Source organism: Carassius carassius, chromosome 1 (genome assembly GCF_963082965.1).
Source record: "Carassius carassius chromosome 1, fCarCar2.1, whole genome shotgun sequence".
NCBI classification, from domain to species: Eukaryota; Metazoa; Chordata; class Actinopteri; order Cypriniformes; family Cyprinidae; genus Carassius; species Carassius carassius.
In genome coordinates, this window is record NC_081755.1 from 20,627,386 (window position 1) to 20,650,868 (window position 23,483).

Consider the following 23,483-nt stretch of genomic DNA (forward strand, 5'->3'; position numbering starts at 1 on the left):
TCAATCAATTAACAATACTTTTTCAGATTTTTAAAGGACTTTATACAAAGCTGAAGGCTGTTGTTTAATGAAAGATATATCAGATTATCTGTGTAATTTTTCTCTTCCTGTTGTTTCTGAAACAAACAGAGTTCTTTTAAATGCCCCCTTCACTAAGGAGGAAATCTGGCAAGCTATTCAGTCCATGCCATCAGGCAAAGCCCCATGCCCAGATGGGTTCCCGCTTGAATTCTACAAGCAATTTTGGCAAGATATTAGCCCAATTATAATGCCTGCAATTAACAACCTTTCAAAGCTAAACTCAATGCCTGAGTCTTGGTCCTCTGCCGTCATCAGCCTCATTTTAAAAAAAGATAAAGACCCTTTGGATTGCTCCCCTTACCGCAAAATCAAAGCTAAAGCAATGTCTCGACGCCTCAAATCAGTCCTTCCTTCTATCATTTCCCCTGATCAGACCGGGTTTGTAAAATCTAGATATGGTTCTGACAATATCCGTACATAAATGAATATTCTAGATTATGTACATACGACCAAGGATCCCACATTAATTGTTTCGCTTGATGCCGAAAAGGCGTAGGGTGGAGTGGCCTTTTCTTTTTGCCATATTAGAGAAGATAAATTTAGGGCACAATTTTATTAATTTGATTAAACTCTTTTATTCCCAGCCTATGGCGGTGGTTAATACGAACCGGCTAGTGTCTGGCAGATTTCCGGTTGGTAGAGGCTGCCGCCAAGGTTGTCCACTCTCACTTCTTTTATTTTCTTTGGTAATTGAACCTCTGGCTGCAGCAATGAGGGCCAATACTACTATACAGGGTATCAGAGTAGACTCAGAAGAGCATCGTATTTCTCTTTAAGCCGATGATGTGTTATTATATTTAAAATATACAGAGACTTCCATTGACACAAGTCTCTCGATTATTAGTGAATACAGTACTTTCTCTGGGTATAAAATTAATCGGAATAAATCTCAGGCCTTCTTGAGATTACACCCAATTTGTGTGATTTATTCAAAGCTAATTACACCCCATTAGTTGCCAAAATTTGCCAGGACCTGTCCGACTGGTCAAACCTCCCTATTTCTTTTTTTGGCAAGATTAACGTCATAAAGATGAACATCTTACCTAGGTTAAACTTTTTATTTCAAAATCTGCCGTTATTTAACTGCTGTTTTCTTTAAAAATGTAAATTCCATTATATCAAAATTTATCTGGAATAAAAAAAAGCCTAGACTCAAATTTTCTATTTTACAGAAACCCAGAGAATTAGGAGGGGGTCGCACTCCCTAATTTCCAGTTATATTTTTGGTCTGCCCAGATTAAAAATATGATCAATTGGTTTCTAAACAGAATGGACCACTGGGTAGGGATTGAGGCTTTGCGATGTTTTCCAAATTAGTTGTGTACCCTACCATTTATTTACAATGTACATAAAATTGAATCAGTATCTAATATTTTTACGGTATCAAACACTCTCCTAGCATGGAAAGATATTTTAAAGTATTTGAACATTCCAAGCATCCCATCTTTAAAATCTCCAATTTCATTCAACCCTGATCTACACCCTGCTATCCAGAACATTGCTCTTCGTTCTTGGAAATTGAGGGGAATTTTGGAGGTCAGCTATTTGACAAGGGCCATCTCAAATCTTTTCAATTGTTAAAACAGGAATTTAATTTACCTAATAAGGATTTCTAAAATTTTTGCAACTACGACATTTTCTGGAATCACTTCTAAAGGACGAGCGAATATGCTTTGATCTCTATGACATAGAAAAACAACTGTACTCTTCAGTTTCTCTTAAAAATAGGATCTCTGTTTTTTACGCCATGTTGTCTAATGTCGGTTCCTCCTCCTTAGACCCTTTGAAACTAGTATGGGAAAAAGATTTTGGAACTAATCTCAGTGACGAGAATTGGGTTTCGGCCTGTTCTGGCATCTACTTTAGATGCGCATCAATATCAAACCATGAGCAAAGCTTCAAGTTCATTTACAGGACTTATTTAAAGCCGGTTCGCCTCCACAAGATCCTTCCTAATGCTTCCCAACTGTGTTTCAAATGTAAGTCTAATATTGGTACGGTCATGCATGTGTTTTGGGACTGTGACATGATCAAGACTTACTGGAAAGAGATACATAAAGCTGTTCAGAAGATTATTGGTAAATCTTTTGCTTTATCCCCAAGTATCTATCTCTTGAACTGTAAAGCTGAATTACATCTCAACCACGATCAAGAATGTGTGTTACATTTTTGTACCTTTTTGGTGAGAAAATGTATACTTTTGTTGTGGTCCACTCGTCATGTCCCTTCCATCAATATGTGGTTGAGTCAAGTTGCCACATATCTACCTTTAGAAAAACTAACCTGTGATTTACACCGGAAGTCTAACGACTTTTGGCGTGTTTGGTCCCCTCTTTGGAATTTCCTTGAGAAAGTATGTTGACTGTCTTTATTTCTTGATTTTTGTTTGGACTGGTGCTATTGCCCTTCATTCAACCCTTGAACTATCATTGTATAATTGTATGATGGACTGTATGATGGATGACGGTCTATACTGCTGTTTATGTTACTGTATAACTATAAACACATAAAAAAAAAAATACATTTTAAAATATATTCAAATAAAAAAACAGTTATTTGAAATTGTAATAATATTTCACAACACTGCTGTTTGACTGTATTTATAGTTAAATAAATGCAGCCTTGGTGAGCAAAAATATTAGACGAGCTGACAGATCCCACATTTTTGAACCGAGTAAAGAAGGTCAACTTTGATTTTATGCTGCCTTTAACCAGTATACAACATTTAATCCTGTACAACATACAGATGGTGGATCAAATATGGTGCTCTTCTGTTAAATATTCCTCAGTTATACACAAAGCACTCAAGTCTCACTTCGACAGGCAGCATGTAATGCAGCTTACAGCACTGGCTCAGTTAACAGAGAACTCATTTTTACTATAGAAGCCTCGAGCAAGCGCCCAATTCATGCAGTAAAAGGAGACAAGTTATAAAGTCAAGGAGAGATTCTCGTCACACGTTGTATTTTGCAATCATTTCTTCTGTGTTCAGTAGGTCCGTTCAAGGAGACTGTTGTTATGTGAATGAGCTGCCAGTTTAACCTCTAAATGTCATATAAAATGTCACGTAGAGCAACCAACAGTTTGTTGTTAGACATGCATGTTTATATGTTGGATCCTGGCCAGAACATTCTGCAAAGTGGACCTTATGCCATTAAAATGCATGTTATGGTTTGGTTACATGAGTGATGTTAACAAAATAATGTTTTATTTTAAATGTATAACACCTACTACTAAAAGTAGCCATTTTGACTAAGCAGCATTTTCAACACTGATAATAAAGAGTCGTTATTAATAATTGAGCACTAATAAAAAATGATGATATTTGATTGATTAAAGGATTACTCCACCCCAAAATGAAAATGCTGTCATTAATCACTTACCCCCATGCCGTTCCAAACCCGGAACACAATTTAAGATATTTTGGATGAAAACCTGGAGGCTTGAGACTGTCCCATACACTGCCAAGTAAATAACAGTGTCAAGGTCCAGAGCTTTTGCGGGTTTGGAACGACATGGAGGTAAGTGATTAATGACAAAATGTAAATTTTAGGGTGGAGTATCCCTTTAATACAGTATGAGTATAGTGCATCAAACACTTTGAACTGACACACCTAGAGACTCTGCAGAGGGGTTTTGCCTCGACAAGTAATTGATGACAGTTGCTACTCACTTGCTGAGATAAATGCGTTTCTCAGTGAACTGTCCCGGGCCGTAGTTGGGGTCCTCATAGGGTTCGTTCTGCACCACCTCCACACCCTCTCCTCTCTCGCTCTGCTCATTGCTGTGCTTGCTGATCATGTACAGCTGACCAATCCTGTACTAGAGACACAGACAAAAAAAAAAACAGTCAGGACCTCCATATTTAACTCGCATAAAGCATAAGTTAACCACTGGAAATCATGCTGGTCTTCTGATGCACAGTCTGGCGTAAGCTTTTCCAAATCACAGATGTTGATTGATTGTTGAGGGACTTTATAAACTGCAGATTTTATGCACATATATAATGTCACATCAAGTTATATCTGATTTCAGATTTTTACACTCTATGGCCACTTTATATATTTGCCCGACTGTCTCCTCCTGTTAACTGCCAAAATATCAAGCAAAATGAAGCAGATCAAAACAGTGCGAGATTAAGCAGAGCCCTTGGTCCTCCACAGGAATGTGATTCAGATCCTAGCAGATGTAGCAGAAACACACCACAGCTTCACAGTCACGAGTGGGGTCATGCTCTGCCTGTTGCAGAAAGCAGTATCATAAGTTTGGGAGTGTACGACAGCTATGACAGCTGCATATCTGTGTGAACAGAATAGGCCCCAGGCCTCTGTTAAACTCTCTACATCTCCAGCCCAGGGACTGCCTCAGTGGAGACACACAAAGATCCTTATCAAGCCAGTCATACATGCAGAGTATGACCACAGCCCTGCAGCTCATGCGGTTATATTTATATGTCAATGATAAGATATGTACTTCTTTTTGTAAAGCCTTCAGGCTGGCCAGATGCTGAATTTGTGTGTGCCTGATCAAGATGAACAACACTGCAATCATAGTCAAGATGAATATCTTAATAGTCGCAGTTTTCCAGTGAAAGCACACTAACATTTGAACATCTCTAATTAGCTACACAATGTTTCTTCTTTTCCTTTAGCAATACTATACATATCTAAAAAGGCTATTTTAGCCTAATGTATATGTTGATTACATCTTGAACTTCTAACTCCGGTCACCCCAGTACAAAGTAAAAGAAAACACATTTACACTAATGCACTAAAAGTTGAGTTTACATGCTCATGACACGAGTTCAAATATTCTATAAGTCTGCACAGACTGGAGAAGTATAACAAGTGATGTTATAATCCCTATCTAGGGATGAGCGATATATCGCATGTGATTGTCACACGCATTTCGTCAGTAAAGCCGGTTCCCTGATTACCGCTAAATCACCATCACATGCTTTCAAATGGAGTGGCATCACTGACAAGTAGGGCTGGGACAACGCATCGAGGTCATCGATGACGTCGACGCAAAAAATACGTCGACGCAATATATGCGCATCGATTCGTCGACCTGTTTTTATTTCTCTAAAAAACGTTTGCAAAACGTTTACCTTATGTGCGCTGAATATACGCGATAGCCGGATCAATTCTGTCCAACGTTATATAACCAATCCAGGGGTTTTTCTGCATTGATATTTTTTTGGCGGCGGCTGTCAACGCCTTATTTGATCGTGAGTGACAGTGACAGGGCGCGTACGAGAGAAAGCCCCGGGTGCGCGCGCACTCACAGTCTTCAAACAACACGAGCGCTTCTTGCTCTCTCTCTCCCTCGTGCATATTAATCAAAATCATTAAACACGATAGAAAAAGGGCGGAACGCCAAAGTTTCACGTGGAGCATTCTGAGATTTTTTTTTCTCCATGACAGGCTGCTGGCTTCCACTGTTAATTTTTATTTTTTGGAAAAACACTCTGTATTAGCTTAAAGCCCTCAAGTTTACATTGGTTACTGTATTCTTTCAATTACTCTAAACAAGTATTTTGGGTGAACTTTTTTATTGAATGCTAGACATCAAGTTGTTGTTATTTTCATCTGAAAGAAGAATTTTTTTTTTCAGTAAGCTAGGCCCTATGTGTTCAGTAAGCTTGTTTCAGTAAGCTATGTGTTTTCAAGGCTTCAAGGTTTTATTGAATGCTATCTCTATACAAGTGCAAAGTAGTGCATTCTTAGTCAGTCTTTTATTTTGTAATTTTAAGAGCAATAAACATATATTGCAATGTTAAGGAATTGATGTTTTTTTTTCATTCAGATATGTAAATCAACATGTATAAATTGTTAGTAGTCAATTAATGGGGAGATAATCGAAATCGAATCGGCCTGAAAAATTAATCGTTAGATTAATCGATGCATCGAAAAAAGAATCGCTAGATTAATCGTTTAAAAAATAATCATTTATCCCAGCCCTACTGACAAGCTACGCAATATCGCGTTCATTATCGAAGGCGATTCATCTGCAATAACGAACGCGATATTGCGTAAATTGTCAGTGAACTATGGCTCTGTAAATTTATATGCCGCTCTATTTGAAAGCAGGTGATGGCGATTTAGCGGTAATCAGGGAACCAGCTTTACTGACGAAATACGCGACAATCACATGCGATATATCACACATCCCTAGCCCTATCTCATGGCAACGCTAACTATTTAATGCAGGATTGCAGTTGGTTAGTAAATAGTTTACACTAAACTCAATTCGAGCACCCCTGAGAACTGAGAACACAAGGTATACTTGTTGGATTTTTAGTTGTTCTGTCACTTTGCGACATACAACAATGCAAAGAAAATCAATCTTACATATTAGGTCTGTGTTGTATATGTTTGAAAAGGTGCTAGCCAAGGTGTTGATCCCAGAATTTGAAGATGTTTACATGAAAAACAATGGAAAAGCAGCACGGTGGAATGAAAAAAAACTACATTCTACCCTTACAGAAGTATATTTACATTATGGATTCAATAATTTAAAGGTCTTCCTGTTTAGAGCTAAACTTTGAGTACAAATTATTGTCTTTTGTGATTGATAGAAATAGAACTTAGGCTGCTTTCACTCTTGATTCAATTGCCTGGTCTGAAATGACAAATCATAACTGGCTGAGTGTCTATTTTTCACGAATGGAATATCCAAGATCAAAAGAACATGGGAGACGATTTTTGCTGAAGGCTAGTGTAAATGAGGCATAAGTTCTCTCTGCTCACATTGCATCAGTCACACTAGTGAGGAAAGTGAGTGAGAAAACAATGCACAGTTTTACAAATTCATGTCATCAACAGTGGTTCACTTCTGTGATTTCACATCCTTACCCCAGACCACCCTTTTGAAGTGGATTCGTGTAAGGTTAAGTTAGTTAAGACGCGGGCCGGGCCTCCCGCCTGTTTTAGACTTATCCTTACTTTTATATTTTAGACATCCATTAATTAGTGATGAAACAAAACTGCCGCGCTGGTGGAAACAACACGAGACCGTGCTACCACGACTGTCAAGAGCGGCTCAATGGTGTTTAGTGTCCCGCAGCAGCGCAGCTGAACAGTTCTCCATTCAAATACACGCAATAGGCTCAAGCTTGCTGCAAACCACTGGAAAAAGTAGGCTAATTATTATAAATGTGACAGGGGAAATAGTAAGGAGACATTTGTTTTATTTACTAGTTTTTTCTGAGTATGTGTCGCAAGGATGAAGTTGCCTGTCTCCACATTAGATGCGCCTTTACAGAGAAATCTTTATGGATTATGATTATAATGAAAGAGTTTTTGTTTTTGATTTGTTTTATTTTGTTAAGTAGTCATTTAAAGCTTTCTATAGATATATTTATCATCTCTGTGAGGCATGTTTTCAATGAGTGTCAGTTCATTTCTGTACTCCTGTTAAAGACGACGCGGCAGAGAGCACAACATTTTGTTGATATTGTGAGTGTGCACAAATAAAAGTAGACCCTTTGCAGTTATGAATGATGTATTGCTCTTACCTGTATAAGCAAGAATGACGGCGTATCCACTGAAAAAAATGCAAGTGATCACGCTGGCATCTGTACTGACGCGTCTTCGCAAAAATATAATCACTTTGCTATTACATAAAAGCTGAACTATTTTAATAACTGAAACAGTATTATAAGCTGTTTAGGGACTATTTAGCTGTTCAGATCAGACACTAGAGCATCCCTTCATTCACATAAAGTGGAAGATCTGATAAGAATCAATGTAGAGGGCCAAGTCTAGAAGATTGTGATGCTAGATAGAGTGTGGCCAGCTGGTTTAGCCAAGGGCAAAGATCGAGAAGGCCAAACTACAGGAGTTGGTCATCCGAGGGGCATGTGACTGCAATGGAGGATAGTCCATAAGACATTGAGCCATAAGATCTTCAGTTTGAAGCCCTTAAAGCGGTCCCCAACCTTTTTAGTGCCAAGGACCGGTTTAATGTCAGACAATATTTTCACGGACCGGGCTTTAAGGTGTGACGGATAAATAAAACAAAATAAAATGATACGACTGGCATAAAAACTATGGTATATTGTAAATATAATAATAAACATGAATCCACTGTGTATTTGTATGCAACTTTATTAGCAGCATCCTCCTAACATCGCACCAACAACATAACATGAATAACATTCTCTCTGCCCCCTAACGCTCACTGACTCTGGTCACGATGGTGACGTTTAAACATGCCTTAAAAATAAGATACGGCAAAAATCCACCGCTCCAGCCTCTACTGGTATAATCAGCGCAGGGCTGTGCCACAGTGTTGTTTTGTGTTGAAAATGTAAAAAATATATATAATGAGCGAGTACATCATGAATCCATTTTCCAAACCGTGTGTTTGTCTTATCCTGAATCACTATGGTACCCCTATAATAAGTGTTTATATTCAGACTATTTTAGTCTGGTTGGGGTCGGCAATGCTGCAGAGTAGCACAGTACCTGCGTGTCTCACCATAGATGTAAACAGAGAGAAGTAGCTCCAGCTACAATGTTCTTCCGCCAGACGCGAGCGCCAAAAGTTACCGACTGCAGCTTTAATGTAATTAATTTATTCTTTCTTGTGCGGCCCGATACCAAATGACGCACGGGCCTGTACCGGTCCGGGGTTTGGGGACCATTGGTTTAGGCTACAAGTCAATATTGTCTATATGGACAGCCATTAAAAAAATAAATAAATAAGTGAACTTGTAAAAATAAGTGTTAAATGCGATGCAGTCGAAAATTTGGGTGCACCTAATATAACTTTTGTGCTTGTGCACCTACAAAAAAAAAGGCGCACCAGTACAACCACTGCAAAAAGTTAGTCTAGAGCCCTGTGAAATTTCTCTAAAGTGACTGTAGAGAGATAGAGGAAGCAAAGACAGAAAAAACGTGCATAAATTCAACAGGATAAAACTGAATTGAAAATAATGACTGTCATTGGTTGAGCAAGTGTAGCTAGGTTAGTGGCCTTCTAGGATTTTTTTCTCCATATAGTGGACTGCAATGGGACCAACATGTTGAATGTTTAAATTATAGTTTCAATGCAACTTCAAAGGTTTCTATGTGATCCCAGCCAAGGAATAAAGCTCTTATGTAGTGTAATGATCGACCATTTTCTAAAATAAATAAAAAGGTATATACTTTTTAAACACAAATGCTCATCTTGCATCTTGACCTCATGTATTCCATAGTCACGTTGAAAATGTCATGCGTGATGTAGGTGGATGTACCGACCCAATGTTTACAAAGTGAATTTGCAAAGAAAGTCGAACTGCCTTTACAAAAAAAAATAACAATGTTGGGCGATTTTGAAGTTTTAAAAAATTGAGTTTTTTTACCCCTACTCTATCTATGAAGAAAGAACCACATGCAACTTTTCCAAGGTGATTATGCAATTCATGAAGATGCACATGCACTTTGGAGAGCTAGTGCAAGATGAGCATTTGTGGTTAAAAAGTATATATATTTTAATTTTTTTTAGAAAATGACTAATCAATTCGCTAAATAAGACCCTTAAATCCTCGGCTGAGCTCATGTAGAGCCCTTTGAAGCGACATTGAAATGGCAATTTGGACCTTCAACTCAGCCACCATCGAAGTGGAGAGAAATCCTGGAATGTTTTCCTTAAAAACCCTAATTTCATTTCGAATGAAGAAAGAAAGACATTAACATCTTGGGTGACATGGGGGTGAGTAAATTATCAGGACAATTTTCATTCTAGAAGTGAACTAATCCTTTAAGTTGCTTTTAACTCAGCAGATAACCCTGCATTTCACTAGCCGTAAATCCTCTTGAAGAAACAACATTTCAAACCTTCAAATCTGATGCCAGACACAACTATCATAATGTTTAACCTCCACTCTCCCCTGAAGCATACCATGCTCACCTCCATGTCCTTCATTCATCTGAGCTTTTTAAAAACCATGGCTCTTTGTTTGATTAATGAGATATTGTCCTCATTGTTATCCTCTGAAACCCAATTAAAGCTGCAGAAAAAGCGAGAACGAGAGCGGCTGTGGGGTTCAAGTGGTGGTGAATAATTCATCGCTACCACTTTCACTTTGTGTGTGATGGACAGGCGTGAGGAGAGATGAGAGGACAGACAGACAGACTGCAAGAGAGCGCATTAAGAGTTGGGGGTGAATTGCCATCTTAAAAATAAATAAGTGAGGCAGGAATGGAGAAGCAATTTTTAGCAAATTTGAGTCTTCTTTTGTTCTTTTAAGCGTGACTATAGTTTCACCCACAGCAGCACTCTGTTACCTGGACAGTGTCTGTGTATCATGGGAATAGAGTTAGTTAATGGCGAGTCATTAGATTGTGCTGTCAGGCTGCTCTTTGAGAGCTCTTGAGGGCTGCCCTGATTGTGTTGGGGAGAGAAAACTGTGGTTTTGTTGATAGTGCAAAACCTCTCTCGGGCGCACTGAAGAAAGACTTGAATCATGAGGTTCATGCACTGTTTTCAACTGACTGCAGCATGTCAACGGCATGATTTGAAAGGAATGTGAGTGGTGTGTATTCATCTAAAACTTGCCACCAGAGTTGCCACTTTAGTAACTCGATGAGAATCAGGTTCAGAGTTGTTGCTAGGGCATAGTGTTGTCAAAAGTACCGACTTGTGTGTCTGACAATACCAGCATTTCCTGCTACCATTTTTAGCACTTATGAGAGGATTTTTAAACGCCTCTGATTGGCCAATGTTTTTACACGCTCAACAGATATGTCTGTGATTGGCTACAATGATCATTGCTTCATATCATATCTGCTGATTCGGTAATTTTGACAACTACTAGGGCATTGCTAGGGTGTTCTTGGTGTCTTAATATGATTTGAGGTCTCATGCCAACACTACAAACAATGTGGGTTTGCAAAACCAGCAATGCAAAAGTTATGATATCATAACTAACAATAAAAAAACATTACCAACCAAATCGATATAAATTAAACACAAAATGTTATGGCTGCACATTTTTACTCATTTCACAAGCAAACACACTAAAACAATGTAAGGTCATTTAAATGTAGAAGTCTTTAGCTGTATATACTCTTCAGGTCTTGATGCCCAATTCTGATTTGTTGGCAATATCCTATTTTTTTGACAACCAGCTTACATTACAGAAGTGACCCATATGCGATATCTGCATTTCTGTCATGATAACTCTCTGAGAGTTTAGCATGGAAATATACTACTTGGTGATGTAAATGTGTTTGGTCTTGGCAGAATAGATTTGCTACGCTGCTGCAGCAGAACAAGTTGAGACCTGCTACTGCAAATACATCTACAAACATGCTACTGTGAGCATGTAGGAAATACTGCTGCTGCACATATAACAAATATTAAATAACCCCCATATATAACATACATGAAATTTCCCCATAGCAGATCTAGACAGGTGGAGCTGGGGAAGGTGGAGGGTTTCTGAAGCATGCTGCAACTGCTACAGCAATATGCAGCAGCACGTCTTCAAGCCTCAGAGACAGAGATCTCTTCAAAATTGGTGGTGTTTTAGTAGCAAGTGTTGTGAGATGCCAACAGAAGTAGAAAGCATATGTTGTCACGAATGGAACAACTACAAGATGACGAGAGGACATTGACAGTATCACATCACACGCCTGCCTGACTGAAGATCCTGATTTTTCTCCGCTGTTGAGACGCAGCGCTTTGCACGTTGTGTTTAGTTTGCCATGTATAAACTGGAGGCGACGTCCAATGCCAGAGGGACCCCAATGGCACGCTGTCAATAGAGTAAGTAATGTGTTGTATTTTTATTATAAACGCAACGATTATAGGGTGCATTATAAACATTAATTTATTACAATTACTGCATTATATTTCAGACAGTGCAGATTGAAAGCGTAGCGTGTGGTAAACAATGAGTGATGTGCATGCGCGAGACATCACATCCGGGGCTTTCCGCGCTTGCACAGACTAAAGCCAGAGCGCGCGTGCACGTCATATCAGGAAGCACACGCGAACTCAGATCAGTTGGACGTGGTTGTGTACAAAAGGTAAAAAATATATAAAAACTGTTCGTTTTCTTACACAACCCTCTCGTTTCTTGTATTAGGTCATCAATGTGTACTTATGATTGGGAATTGTTTAATTTTGACTCCTCTTTGCATGCTCTTTGAGGTGGTGACCATAGACATCCATTATGTGAGTCACAGACAAGAACGGTTGGACCTAAAAATATCAAAATGGGAAATACTGAGGAAACAAAGAAACCTACATCTTGGATGTCCTTGAGGTAAGCTAAAACATATCAAAATTTAATTTGAAAGTGAACTATCCTTTTAAGGTGAACTCCTGTCATGACAGAACAACGGTTTCAAATCTTTAATTAACTGTGAGTGGAAGAACTATGAGAGTAAAATAATGCTACAAATGTGTACATTTAAAAGAAATAAACAATGAACCCACTACAGCTGACAAATGACTACAGGATCTAACGGGTAAGTTTGAAATTCTCAACTGAAGAGCTGTAACCTCCATGACAAGAACTTTCCCTCAGTTGACTTTCTGATTCATCATAGCACTAGCACACACACACAGGCAAAAAAGCAAAGCCACTTGAATTCAAACACTTTAGAAATGCTTTAAAACCCTCCCAGATGATGTATTGTCAAGAAAAACGCTATTGAGAAGACAAAGTAAAAAAAAAAAACTGTATCTCGGGCAACAGGCTGTTGAGAGTGGGCGAGCAATGGTAACAGATGACTGTAGAGCCATTATCTACACAATGCTCCTTTAGACTCCACTATATCATTAAACCACGAGCAGCAGTGGCAAATTTACATTCCGCCCATTCACTACTAATTAGAAAGCTTAAGGGATTTTGTGCCCATGGAGAAAAGGAAATTAACTGTGATCTTCTTGACGAGAACAACTTCAAGTGCTCCAGCTGTCTGTATAACAAACTGGTAACTGGCTTGTCCACAACGGATTTATCATACTGACCTTTGAATATGACTTTCAGACTGAACAGAAGAGGAAAATCAGTAGATTTTTCTGCACATTCTGTGATTAAAAACAACTGAAAATGAATAACTTGCATTGAATTCTACTTTAAAGCTGATCTGTGTAATACTGTTTTTATGTGATATACTAGAATCACAGTTTCACGTGCAGTCGCAGCTATTGTTTTAAAGGTGAAGCATACAACATTGAAATGAGTACTGCAGTCCAAATTCAAAATATCAGAGAGGGTTCTTTCTCCCACCCCCTCCTCCTCAGACGGCCATGTGGGTTGCCAGATTGAGGACACGCAACAGGAATGAACACAATTAGACAAAAGAAGGTGACAAGCTTCCATGGCTGCAATAAGCTGTGTTTTCTGCCAACAGGCAACCCAGGATATTGAACTATTAGTGGGTAAATTGGCATTGGGCGGAATCAAAAACAGACATTGAACTCACAATTCAAAGTAGAATAATTGGCTGGAGAATAACCAAACTTAACATGTTTCATAAATACCTGTACATATTGTAGTACTTTTATACTTTAGTAAGTCCAAAAAATGTCATACATCACCTTCAAGCACTCCATTTGTCGGTGGACTTCCTAAGGAGTGTATGCACCGAATATGAGATTTCAGAGCTATGGCAGAGGTCAATATTTTTGCTGAATAATGAAAATTTTATTAGGACCAGCTCTAAGCACTACCATTATGGTTCTTAGGGCTGGGGCGTCCAATCCCACTCCTGGTGGGTCATTGTCCTGCAAAGTTTAGCTCTAACCCTAATTAAATCACCATTAATTAGGTAATCAAGGTCTTCAGGATTACTAGAAACTTCCAGGCAAGTGTGTTGGAGCTGGTTGGAGCTCAACGCTGCAAGGTGTTGGCACTCCAGGAGCAGGATTGGACACCCCTATCTCAAGTCTTGGCTCAAGAACCTTTCCCGATCCCCATACTTTCCAATCAAACATTACAGACAACACAACAACTAGTACACAACTAGTATGGACAACTTACATGTTGCTGGTTGTTATTTTTAGAACAGCCCAGACCTTGGGAACATCAAGTAAAATAAGCTCTCTAAACATTCCAATCTCGAGTTTGGACCGACATAAGCAAGGATAAATGACAGACTGAAGATTTTTAGTAACTTTTCCTTTAAGGCTGCAAACGACTGATGAATTCACTTGACATTGACAAGCTTTCCACAAAAACCTCAGGCTCTGTTATTAGAGCAAACAGAACAAACTCTGTTTACCAGAGCCATTGCTGGGTGATAACTGCTCTCCTTTCAGAAGAGAAAGAACACTTTTTAAACCAATACCTCACACTTAACTACCCAGAGAGATGTGAACCGTTGATTTAACAGTGCTAAGCAATCTGCATCAGATGAAGGTGGGCTAATCAAACAGTGACTGTTCTTCTAGAAAGCTCAATCAGAACAAAGAGCAAAACAGTTTCTTATCAACCCACGCAAGGTACACGCTGTACATGAGCCGAAACAAGCGCTAGTTTATGCTGTAGATGTGCTATGATATTATAAATAGCACAGTACAGAATGAATACCATATTAATGTTCTGTGATCAAGGCCACAGTAAGCAATCTCGGGACACGTTCATCACAGGCTGTCACACAAATGCATTCCCCGGGGGTCTCCTCGCTTGAAAGTGCGTTCCAAGATCAGGTATAACACATGTAAATCAAGTTCAGTTTTACCGGTCCAGTGCATGCAGGTTCAGATCTCTCCACCGAACCCCCCACCACAATCAAGTTTGACCCCCATCCATTCTTTTGCCAGCACTGACCATAGTATTTACATAGCAATTTATGGTACTTTCAAAGTTACAAAGAATACCAACCAAATATAACAGCAATTCTGACATTTTTGACAAAATTCAGCTACTTCATACAGATTCGTACAACCTCACTCGTATTAATTCATATGATTAGTGAAAAATCTTACGCATTTTATGAAATGTCAAATTTTCGGGAATTCGTACGAATGACCACACCTAACCCCACCCCTAAACTTATCAGTCACAGAAAACATACAAACTGAGGTCATATAAATTCGTATGAATTAGCCACCATAAAATACGTATGAACTGGCCGTGAGATAGCGTTGAGAATAACATGGTTTTTCCTTGTTACATATCTGGAACGTTACTGTCATGGTGCCATGTTGTAAAAAATTGCAATACTATGGTACTTTAACATTTTGCAGTCTATTGAACAGACGTAATGTGTCATGGTGTCATGGCTCGTAATTACTTCTAGGTCACAAATTTATATCTCATTCATATATTTTTGAGCCTAAAATAATGTTTTTTTTTCAATTAAACAAATTGAACCAATACATAAAAAATTGCCAAATCATAAAATACTTGCATTTTCTCATGAGATCTTTATTTTTTTCCACAAATGCACGTTTTTGTACAATATGCTCACTGAAGCTTAGGTTTAGTGATGGACCTAAAAATCATTCATTTTAATCTGAAATAAACTGTACAAATTCATAGCAAGTTGTTGTCTTGTGAAATATTTGTTTTCTAATGAGATTGGGAAAATATTGCCCCCGTTGTATAGATGTATGGCCACAGTACAGACACAATGTGACATTGTACCAACACACTGTCATGGAAATTGATTTAGGGGTGTGGCTAGTAGTGCACCTAAAAAATGTTTTTGTATGAAATAAATAATCCAAACTTTACAGGAAGTCACAGACTATTAAAATAGTCATGCTTTTTCATAAGGTAGGGATGACACTGTGCAAATTGTATAGATGCATGGCAAATGTACTTACATAATGTGACATTTTTAACACACTTTCATAGGAATTCGTAGCTATTTTATGTTTTATTGAATTGGTAGTGAATTTGAATGAATTCAAGTTTGAACTCATTGCTTCAATGTTTCATACAGTGTGTTTAATTAACACTGAGGGGTGAAGGGTGGGGTTGGGGAAGACCATTTACCATTTGGGGTAGACTCTTTCACCGGTGGAATATAATAGTAGATCATTTTAATTTTATTTTGGACCCCATTGACTTTCGTTGTATGAACAAAAACAGCAGACACATTCTTCAAAATAACTTCTTTTATCTCACACAGAACAAGGAGTCATACAGGCATGAAAAATATGAGGGTGAACTAATGATAAAAGAATTGTTCATTTTTGGGTCAGCTATCACTGTTCACTCCAAAATATGTATAAAGAAAAGCTTTGATCTCCATTCAATTATTGCAGAAAGTTTCAAAGGCTGAAAACCTCTTAAGATGGTATTGTTTGCCCAAAGCATTCTGGGTAAAAAAAAATGGATTCGACAGCAGCGATTATTTAGAATATCCTAGCCACCTGAGTGTTGATTACATCAAATTCAAGCCCACCGGCAGAGTTTGACAGAGGAAGCATTGGGGGCTGTATTTATGAGACAACATCCTGTTTGTGTGTGTGTGTGTGTGTGTGTGTGTGATTGATAGTGTTGCCATCAGCCTGGGGTGAGCAATGTGTTAACGCGATTCAGCATTAGCGCCCGTGGTGATAGCGGGGTGAAAGAGAACGACGCGGGATGTTACAGGAACGTGGGGGACGGAAGGGAGGAGCTGAGAGAGGAGATCCTTGCAAGGTGCCCTTTTCCCAGGGCATGCGGAGTGACTGTCAGGTAAATGATTGGAGGGTTTGCGCACATCGGACGCTGTTATCTCCACCTCATCCATCACTGTTGGAGAGAGTGCAGGCTCAGTGCTAACGCAGCGCATAACACAGGTCAATGGAGTGTCAGGGGAATATATGGGAGAACGAGAGTGTGTTTTTATAGGTGTTTCTTTGGCTATGGGCACTTTTGTCTCAGTGGACTTTTAGAAAACTCTTAAAACATATAAAGAGAACTCTTTGAAACATACTTTTAACTTTCACTAGTTTCTTTCATTTGTCCTCTAGTAAACATACATTCATTGCAGGAGAATTCTGTCATATTTTCCTGAACCAGCAAATGTAATTTACCCTGCATTTCAAATGATGTACTGGGTTTAACAGCATTGTCTAATGGAAATAATGGTGATATGAATATTTTTGTAATGAAGTGGCCTACAGTATGCTTGCAAAAGCAAATTTAATATCTTTTAAATTTCATACAATTTTCAAAACAAATTTTTACATTTTGTCTGTCATAAATATGCACATTGTCTGATGCAGATTTTTCACTTTTGGCAATTCTTTATTTGTTTCTTTTATTTGTCCTCATTGAGCTTTTATGCATACTAGACATGCACACTTTTTGTTAAAACTAAATAATGTTTTCACACTTTTTGCATAAACAAAATTACAGCTTGATTAGAAATGATGCAAAACATATTCTGTCCCCAGAGTTATATTTACCTTTGGACTATTTTATATAACACATTTTATGTTTTATCTGAAATCAAAAAACAAGGGCCATTCATAATTATACTTCATGTAATATGCTCTATGTTATCTAGTGATGAGATTCTTTTTGACAATATATATATATATATTTTTTTTTCTATGATAACTATTAAATAAATTATAGTTTAAAATAAGTAATAATTCATCATTTATATGCAAAATGCATATTTTAAGTAGGACATTATGGGCGATACAAAAAAAAAATTCACAATAACATTTTTCCTATCAATCGATATTGATAATTATTGCGATAATCTTTATTGCAAGTCTTGGGGGGGGGGGGAAGGTAAAACAATAATGTTTATGAATAAGACACATGGAAGTAACAAAAAAAATTAAATAAAGAAATAAAGATATGAGAAAAGTTTATAAGACTGTCTAACTGTCACATAACAAAGAGTAGTAAATCTGTTAGTTTTAATAAAACAATCAGCTCCTAGTGTCAGGCGCTGAAGTGACACCCTTATGTGTGTGGAAGGCCGGGGGTGTGAATGACATATGAGACATATTAAAGCGTTCGCACATGAATGTGACGCAAGTGTTAATGAAATAGTGCATGCTGAGAAAAAGCGAGAGTGAGAGGAACTATAGTAGGAATGCAATTACACAAGTAACAGCATGTTTGCTTCTCATATATACATGCTGTCATGATCACAGTGTGTCCTTAAAAGAAACACACCATATATTAAAGTGGTTCTCAACTGGTTTTGATTACGGTACATATAATAATGGATTATAACTGTTTAATGTGCAATGTATCTTTCACTGTTCAAGGATGAGGACATCAAACCTGTCCATATTGGCATCCTGATGGCTAGCAAGTGACAGATGAATTTGTGCCGAAATACACAGGTGCGACTTTCATTCTTCTGTAGAAAACAAAAGGAGAGGCTTACCAGCTGTTTCCATTTAATGGAAGTGAATGGGGATGGACACTGTAGAGCCAAAAAGGACCATGAATAAATAAAAGCACAATAGAAAAGGTGCAAAGTTATCTGAAGTCACACAATATCTTCGTTTTGGATGAGCTGCATACAGTTCTGTGGCTTTGTCATATGTTCATTTACACCACCTTTTAAGTTGCCATTGAACATTTTATTCAACATCTGCTTTTATGTTCCACATATAGCTTTGGATAATTTTTGGTTGAATTAAACCCTTCATGCTAATGAAAAGCCAGCACGCCAGCATCTAAAACAGCAATGCTGGTCTTATCAGCATTGGGGATGTCAGGAAATACTGCTATAGAACATACTCAGAATGAGATGAATACTAAAAAGAGCCATATCTCGCACGATTATAGTCTAAAAGGTACCAAGAGCATGTTGCGTGGCAACCATACATAGCAACTGCATCACGCTGTCAGAAGGGGTTAAAATGGATCTCAATGATCCATAACCATTTGATTCAAAAAGAAAAAAAAAAGCTATTTGTTTATCATTCCATCTGCTTTAACCTGCAGTTATGTCTTTCTGAGATTCTTGCCCCATTGCGTTCTTCACTCCTCTGAAATCATAAACTAAAATGCAACCCTGTTTTTGATATACACAGACTGATATGCAATATGAATCGTTTTATTAAGAGAAGGCAGGTTCTTCTGATGTCGGCACCATTAATACATAACATAAGGATTTTGCTGATGTTTGTTTATTTTAACTTTATGGTCACATTAACTAACTATTAACTATGCCTTTTGCCTCAATAAACCTAATTTGCCACACACACACACACACATATATATATATATATTAGACCTGTCATCATTAGCGCGTTAACGCATGCGATTAATTTTACAATCCTTAACCTGTTAAAATCATTTAACTCAATTAACGAAAAATTACTGAAGCACAATTTCTATTCTCACCCTTAAACCCAATTTTGCTTCTCTGCTTGCAATTAGATTATTTTAAGCCGCTAAACTCCGGGAAAGTTTTCAGTCAAATGATTGAATAAGCGAATGCATTCAAACAATCAGTTTAAAACAGCGCTAATATTAAGGAAACCAGGCTAATTACATCAGAGTTGAGGTCTTCACAGTGCACCCGGGACCCGACCTGGGACCCGTACGGGTTCGGGTCTATATTGATCAGCCGGGTCCGGGTCAGGTCCGAATCTATTACCTCGGGTCCCGGGTCTGTTTGACATTGTGTGTAATAACCGTGCGATCGGAGTCATCGGACTCGGAAAACAAACACTGCCGTGATCAAACACTGCTTGTGTTTTTTGAAACTTGCAACTTGTACAATTAGGAGAAGAAAAGTGTGAGCCAAAAAAAAAAAGTGATCTCTCTCTCTGCCTTTAGAAGCAGAGCGCGCAGACTTAGAGTTAATGCAAGTGCACGCATGGTAATAATGCTTGCAGACTTGATACACTAATATTTAATATATTTCAAAATATTTCAACACAATCTGAGGTGAACTGTCACATGAATGTTTTCTATGACGTTTAAATTGCGTTAAAACATATTTTAGGTTGATCCAGCTAGCATGCTTGTGCAGTCTCGAGGGCGTTTCATGTTTTTATGGCAACCAGTGAGGGACACTTCAACCGCCAAAAATGAACCGTTTAATCTTAAAGTTTTAGTGGTCAGATTCAGACTCGATGCAGAGCAGAGAGCACAGAGATGATAGACACAGCAGCCATGGCACTGAACGAGCGATCGTTATTATAGTTCAAAAGGGCAAACAGTCAAAGTTATTATGCGAGTTAACTCGAGTCAGAATGTACATGTGCACAGTTGCATTTATCATCCGTCACCGTGACATCAAGTGGATTTTGAAGCTGAAATAATGAGTGGATTAAGCTCGGACTTGGAATAACGAGAGGAATAACATGGATAACTTTCTTGTCGGAGGATTGTAATGCATCACAGGCAGTCAGGTACAAGGAAGAGAGACTACGGCTCCTTAAATTAGGTTAGAAAAAAAGCTGTATTTTTGTATACTTGTAATAGGAATTTAAGGTGGAATATGTGACAATCGGGTCCAGTCGGGTCTGTGTCTTCCCGGCGGGTTCGGGTCCAGCTTTCAAATAATAGATGGGTCCGGGTAGGCATTTCTCTGATCTACCAGAGTCTGGGTCCAGCTTTTGAAATATTAGATGGGTCCGGGTCGGTTCGGTGTAGTACATTACGGGTCTCTTTCGGGTTTGGGCACAAATTCTTTGACCCATGAAGACCTCTACATCAGAGATTGCATAGAGAACAGATACTCGCATTGCGTTTTAAGTGAATTTGTTTGTTTCGCTTTAAAACATGAGCTCTGTCATATTTTGTGTGCGAGCTCTCACATGTCGTGCTGTGTGAAGTGCAGACTGAATGGATCATCAACACATCCCACTGTTGTGTGGCCAGATGAGACGCAAACTACATTTTCTCTACTGGATAACCAATCTCGCAAGTAGTGTTTTGATGGATAAAGACTGCAGTCAAGGTAAAGACGATTGCGGTGGCGTAAAGGAGTCGTACAGTAAGCACGCTTGAGTATGTTATCATAATGTGTATATGAGTGCTTTTGAAGCACTGATCAACACATTTATTCACAGCACAGACATTTCCGTACACTCACGTTGTTTCCACACACATTCACGACAATGTTTTTATTCGTCATGTTTATGTTGCTGTGTTTAGTTATACTGAATGGACCCATGTACTGTAGTAGATATACAGTATGCAGTCAGCAGGCAGTTGGTTTAGTTTTTTTGGCATCTCCATACGGTTTTGTTTACACTAAAATGTATACTACTATCCAGCCTTGGGGTGCCATCCCAAAGAGGTTCAAAATCACTTTCACGGACCTTTTCCTGGACTGTGCCCAGCTGGTGGAATGACCTCCCAATCTCAATTCGAACAGTTGAGTCTTTACTCATTTTCAAAAAACATCAAGAGACTCGCCAGCACTTGATCAACTAATACTAGCACTTACCTTTTCTTGTCTATCCTATTCTTGGAAAAAAAAAACGAAAAAAAAACCTTGCTACGTGTTCTGTGCTAGACTAACTGAGACTTGTCAAGGCTCTTGGAAATTGTTGTTCTCATTTGTAAGTGGCTTTGGATAAAAGCATCTGCTAAATGATTAAATGTTAAAAGTCTTTTTTGGTATTGCAACTTGGCTTCTCTAAAATGTAAAAAGCTCTTTGCTATTACACTGTATATATATATATATATATATATATATATTGTGACGAGTCAGCTGCCTCCTCCCTGATTGTCACCGGCACCCCGTCCTAAATCGCCGCCCTTCACCAGGCTCCCGACTGGAGTGGGTGTGTGAGAGGAGGGGCGCTGGACGAGTCAGGGCTGGCGGCGTGTGATGGGGCACACCTGAAGGAAATGGAGCCTCATCACCGCTGCTGTTTAAAAGCCCAACGCGCCTCTCCTCGGGAGACCGGTCTCTTCCACGTGCATGCACACTGGTGTCCTCGTGGGTCCAGGAAGGGTGCGTTGAGGGACTCCCGCGCCACCAGAGACGTGAGCTGCCGGACCCGCGATCCGGATTGGAACCACACCCGATTACACGGCCACACCCGATTTCCCCTGCCAGCGCCGCGGCCAACGAGAGAGATGCGGCCGCTAGAAGAAGCCACTGCCCCTCGCGCCCCGGACCGAAGAGGGGAGCGCGTGCGGCCGCCGGACTCCGCCCCTTACATGGACCCTTCCTCCATGAACACTGCCCGACCCACACGAACCCCGCAGCACGATGAGGACACCAGATTCCCTGTTTATTTTGGACACTCTTCCCCTTTGACCACCTTTATCCCCTGTTTTATTCAATTTTCTGTTAATAAAAGCCTCTCCAAGGCCTGACGCCACGCCCAATGTGTCTGTCTTGTGCTCCTCCCATCACAATATATATATATATATATATACTATAAAAATCAGATTTTTTTTTCTCTTTAATGTCTCCTTATGCAGGGAACTACACTAACCTTTTCCACTGGTGGCACTTGCGCGACTAACTTTTTCAGTTGCTGGCGCAAAACATGATTTGGTCGCACAAATTTTTTATAGTAAGCCGCTCTGGATAATAATGAAACTGTATTGCATTCAGATGTGCTTTTTATTTTACTTGCCATCTTTTAAACCACGTCTTCTTGTTTTATTTCTTACAGTACACACAGTGCATTGCTCTGTCTTGGTACCTTAACCCAGGGCCGTAGCTGGGTTTAGAGGGGCCCTGGTGCAGGTTGTACAGTGGGCCCTGTCTGAAATGGTTTAATATTTACTGTATGTTCGTTTTATTTATTTATTTGTGCTATTTACACAATGTTTACTTTTTTTTAATTTTGTAGGTGTCCAGAAACTAATTTAAAATAGCACTGCATAGTCATCACTGTAAAATAAAATACACAGTCAAACCAAAATGTATTCCGACACCTTCAACATTTCTCACATTATCACAATTTATTTGTTATAGTTTAGAAATTGGTAATAAAATATGACAAGAACTCAGTTAAACTGTGTCAGAACAAATTCATCTTGGTAATGCCAGATAACTTTGATAGAAAGATATGTAATGGAATCAACCAAAACTTCATACAACTCTCAGTATGACAATATTTACACAAATATCAATACTTTGTTGAACAGTTACCAAGCAAGCAATGCTTAATTTTGTTCAGTCTGTGGTGTGAAAAGGTTGCATTTAGCAATTAAAGAAATAAACACTTAAGCAAAACATGGTCAGGTCCCTAAGGTTTTTTTTTTCCTTTTTTTTTAAATCAATTTCACTGGTTGTCTACAGTATGAAGAATTTTTGGGTATAATATTTCACAGTTCGTTGTATTTTGCTATACTCACTTACTGCATAAAGTAACTAGTGTCCTGCACCCACCAGTAAAACAATATAATCAATTATATCTGATTTTTAGTTTGACTGTGGATAAATTCTTGTTAAAACTACAAAGTAATTCAATCAAGAGCAGTGAGTGATTTACTTTCATTTTCTTGGATTAACATTAAAGACACCGACAGCAGAGCTAGTAAGTTTGGCGCGGTCACCTTA

At 38.7% G+C, this 23,483-nt stretch overlaps 1 protein-coding gene across 1 annotated transcript in view; it reads right to left on the reverse strand.

The window, feature by feature from the left end:
• Positions 1–23,483, reverse strand: part of pitpnc1a (phosphatidylinositol transfer protein cytoplasmic 1a) — a 92,999-nt gene that overhangs the window by 27,530 nt on the left and 41,986 nt on the right. Inside the window, exon 2 of the mRNA XM_059550766.1 lies at positions 3,755–3,903. Within this exon, the coding sequence (XP_059406749.1) occupies positions 3,755–3,903 (149 nt within the window). The remainder of the gene's footprint in view (positions 1–3,754; positions 3,904–23,483) is intronic.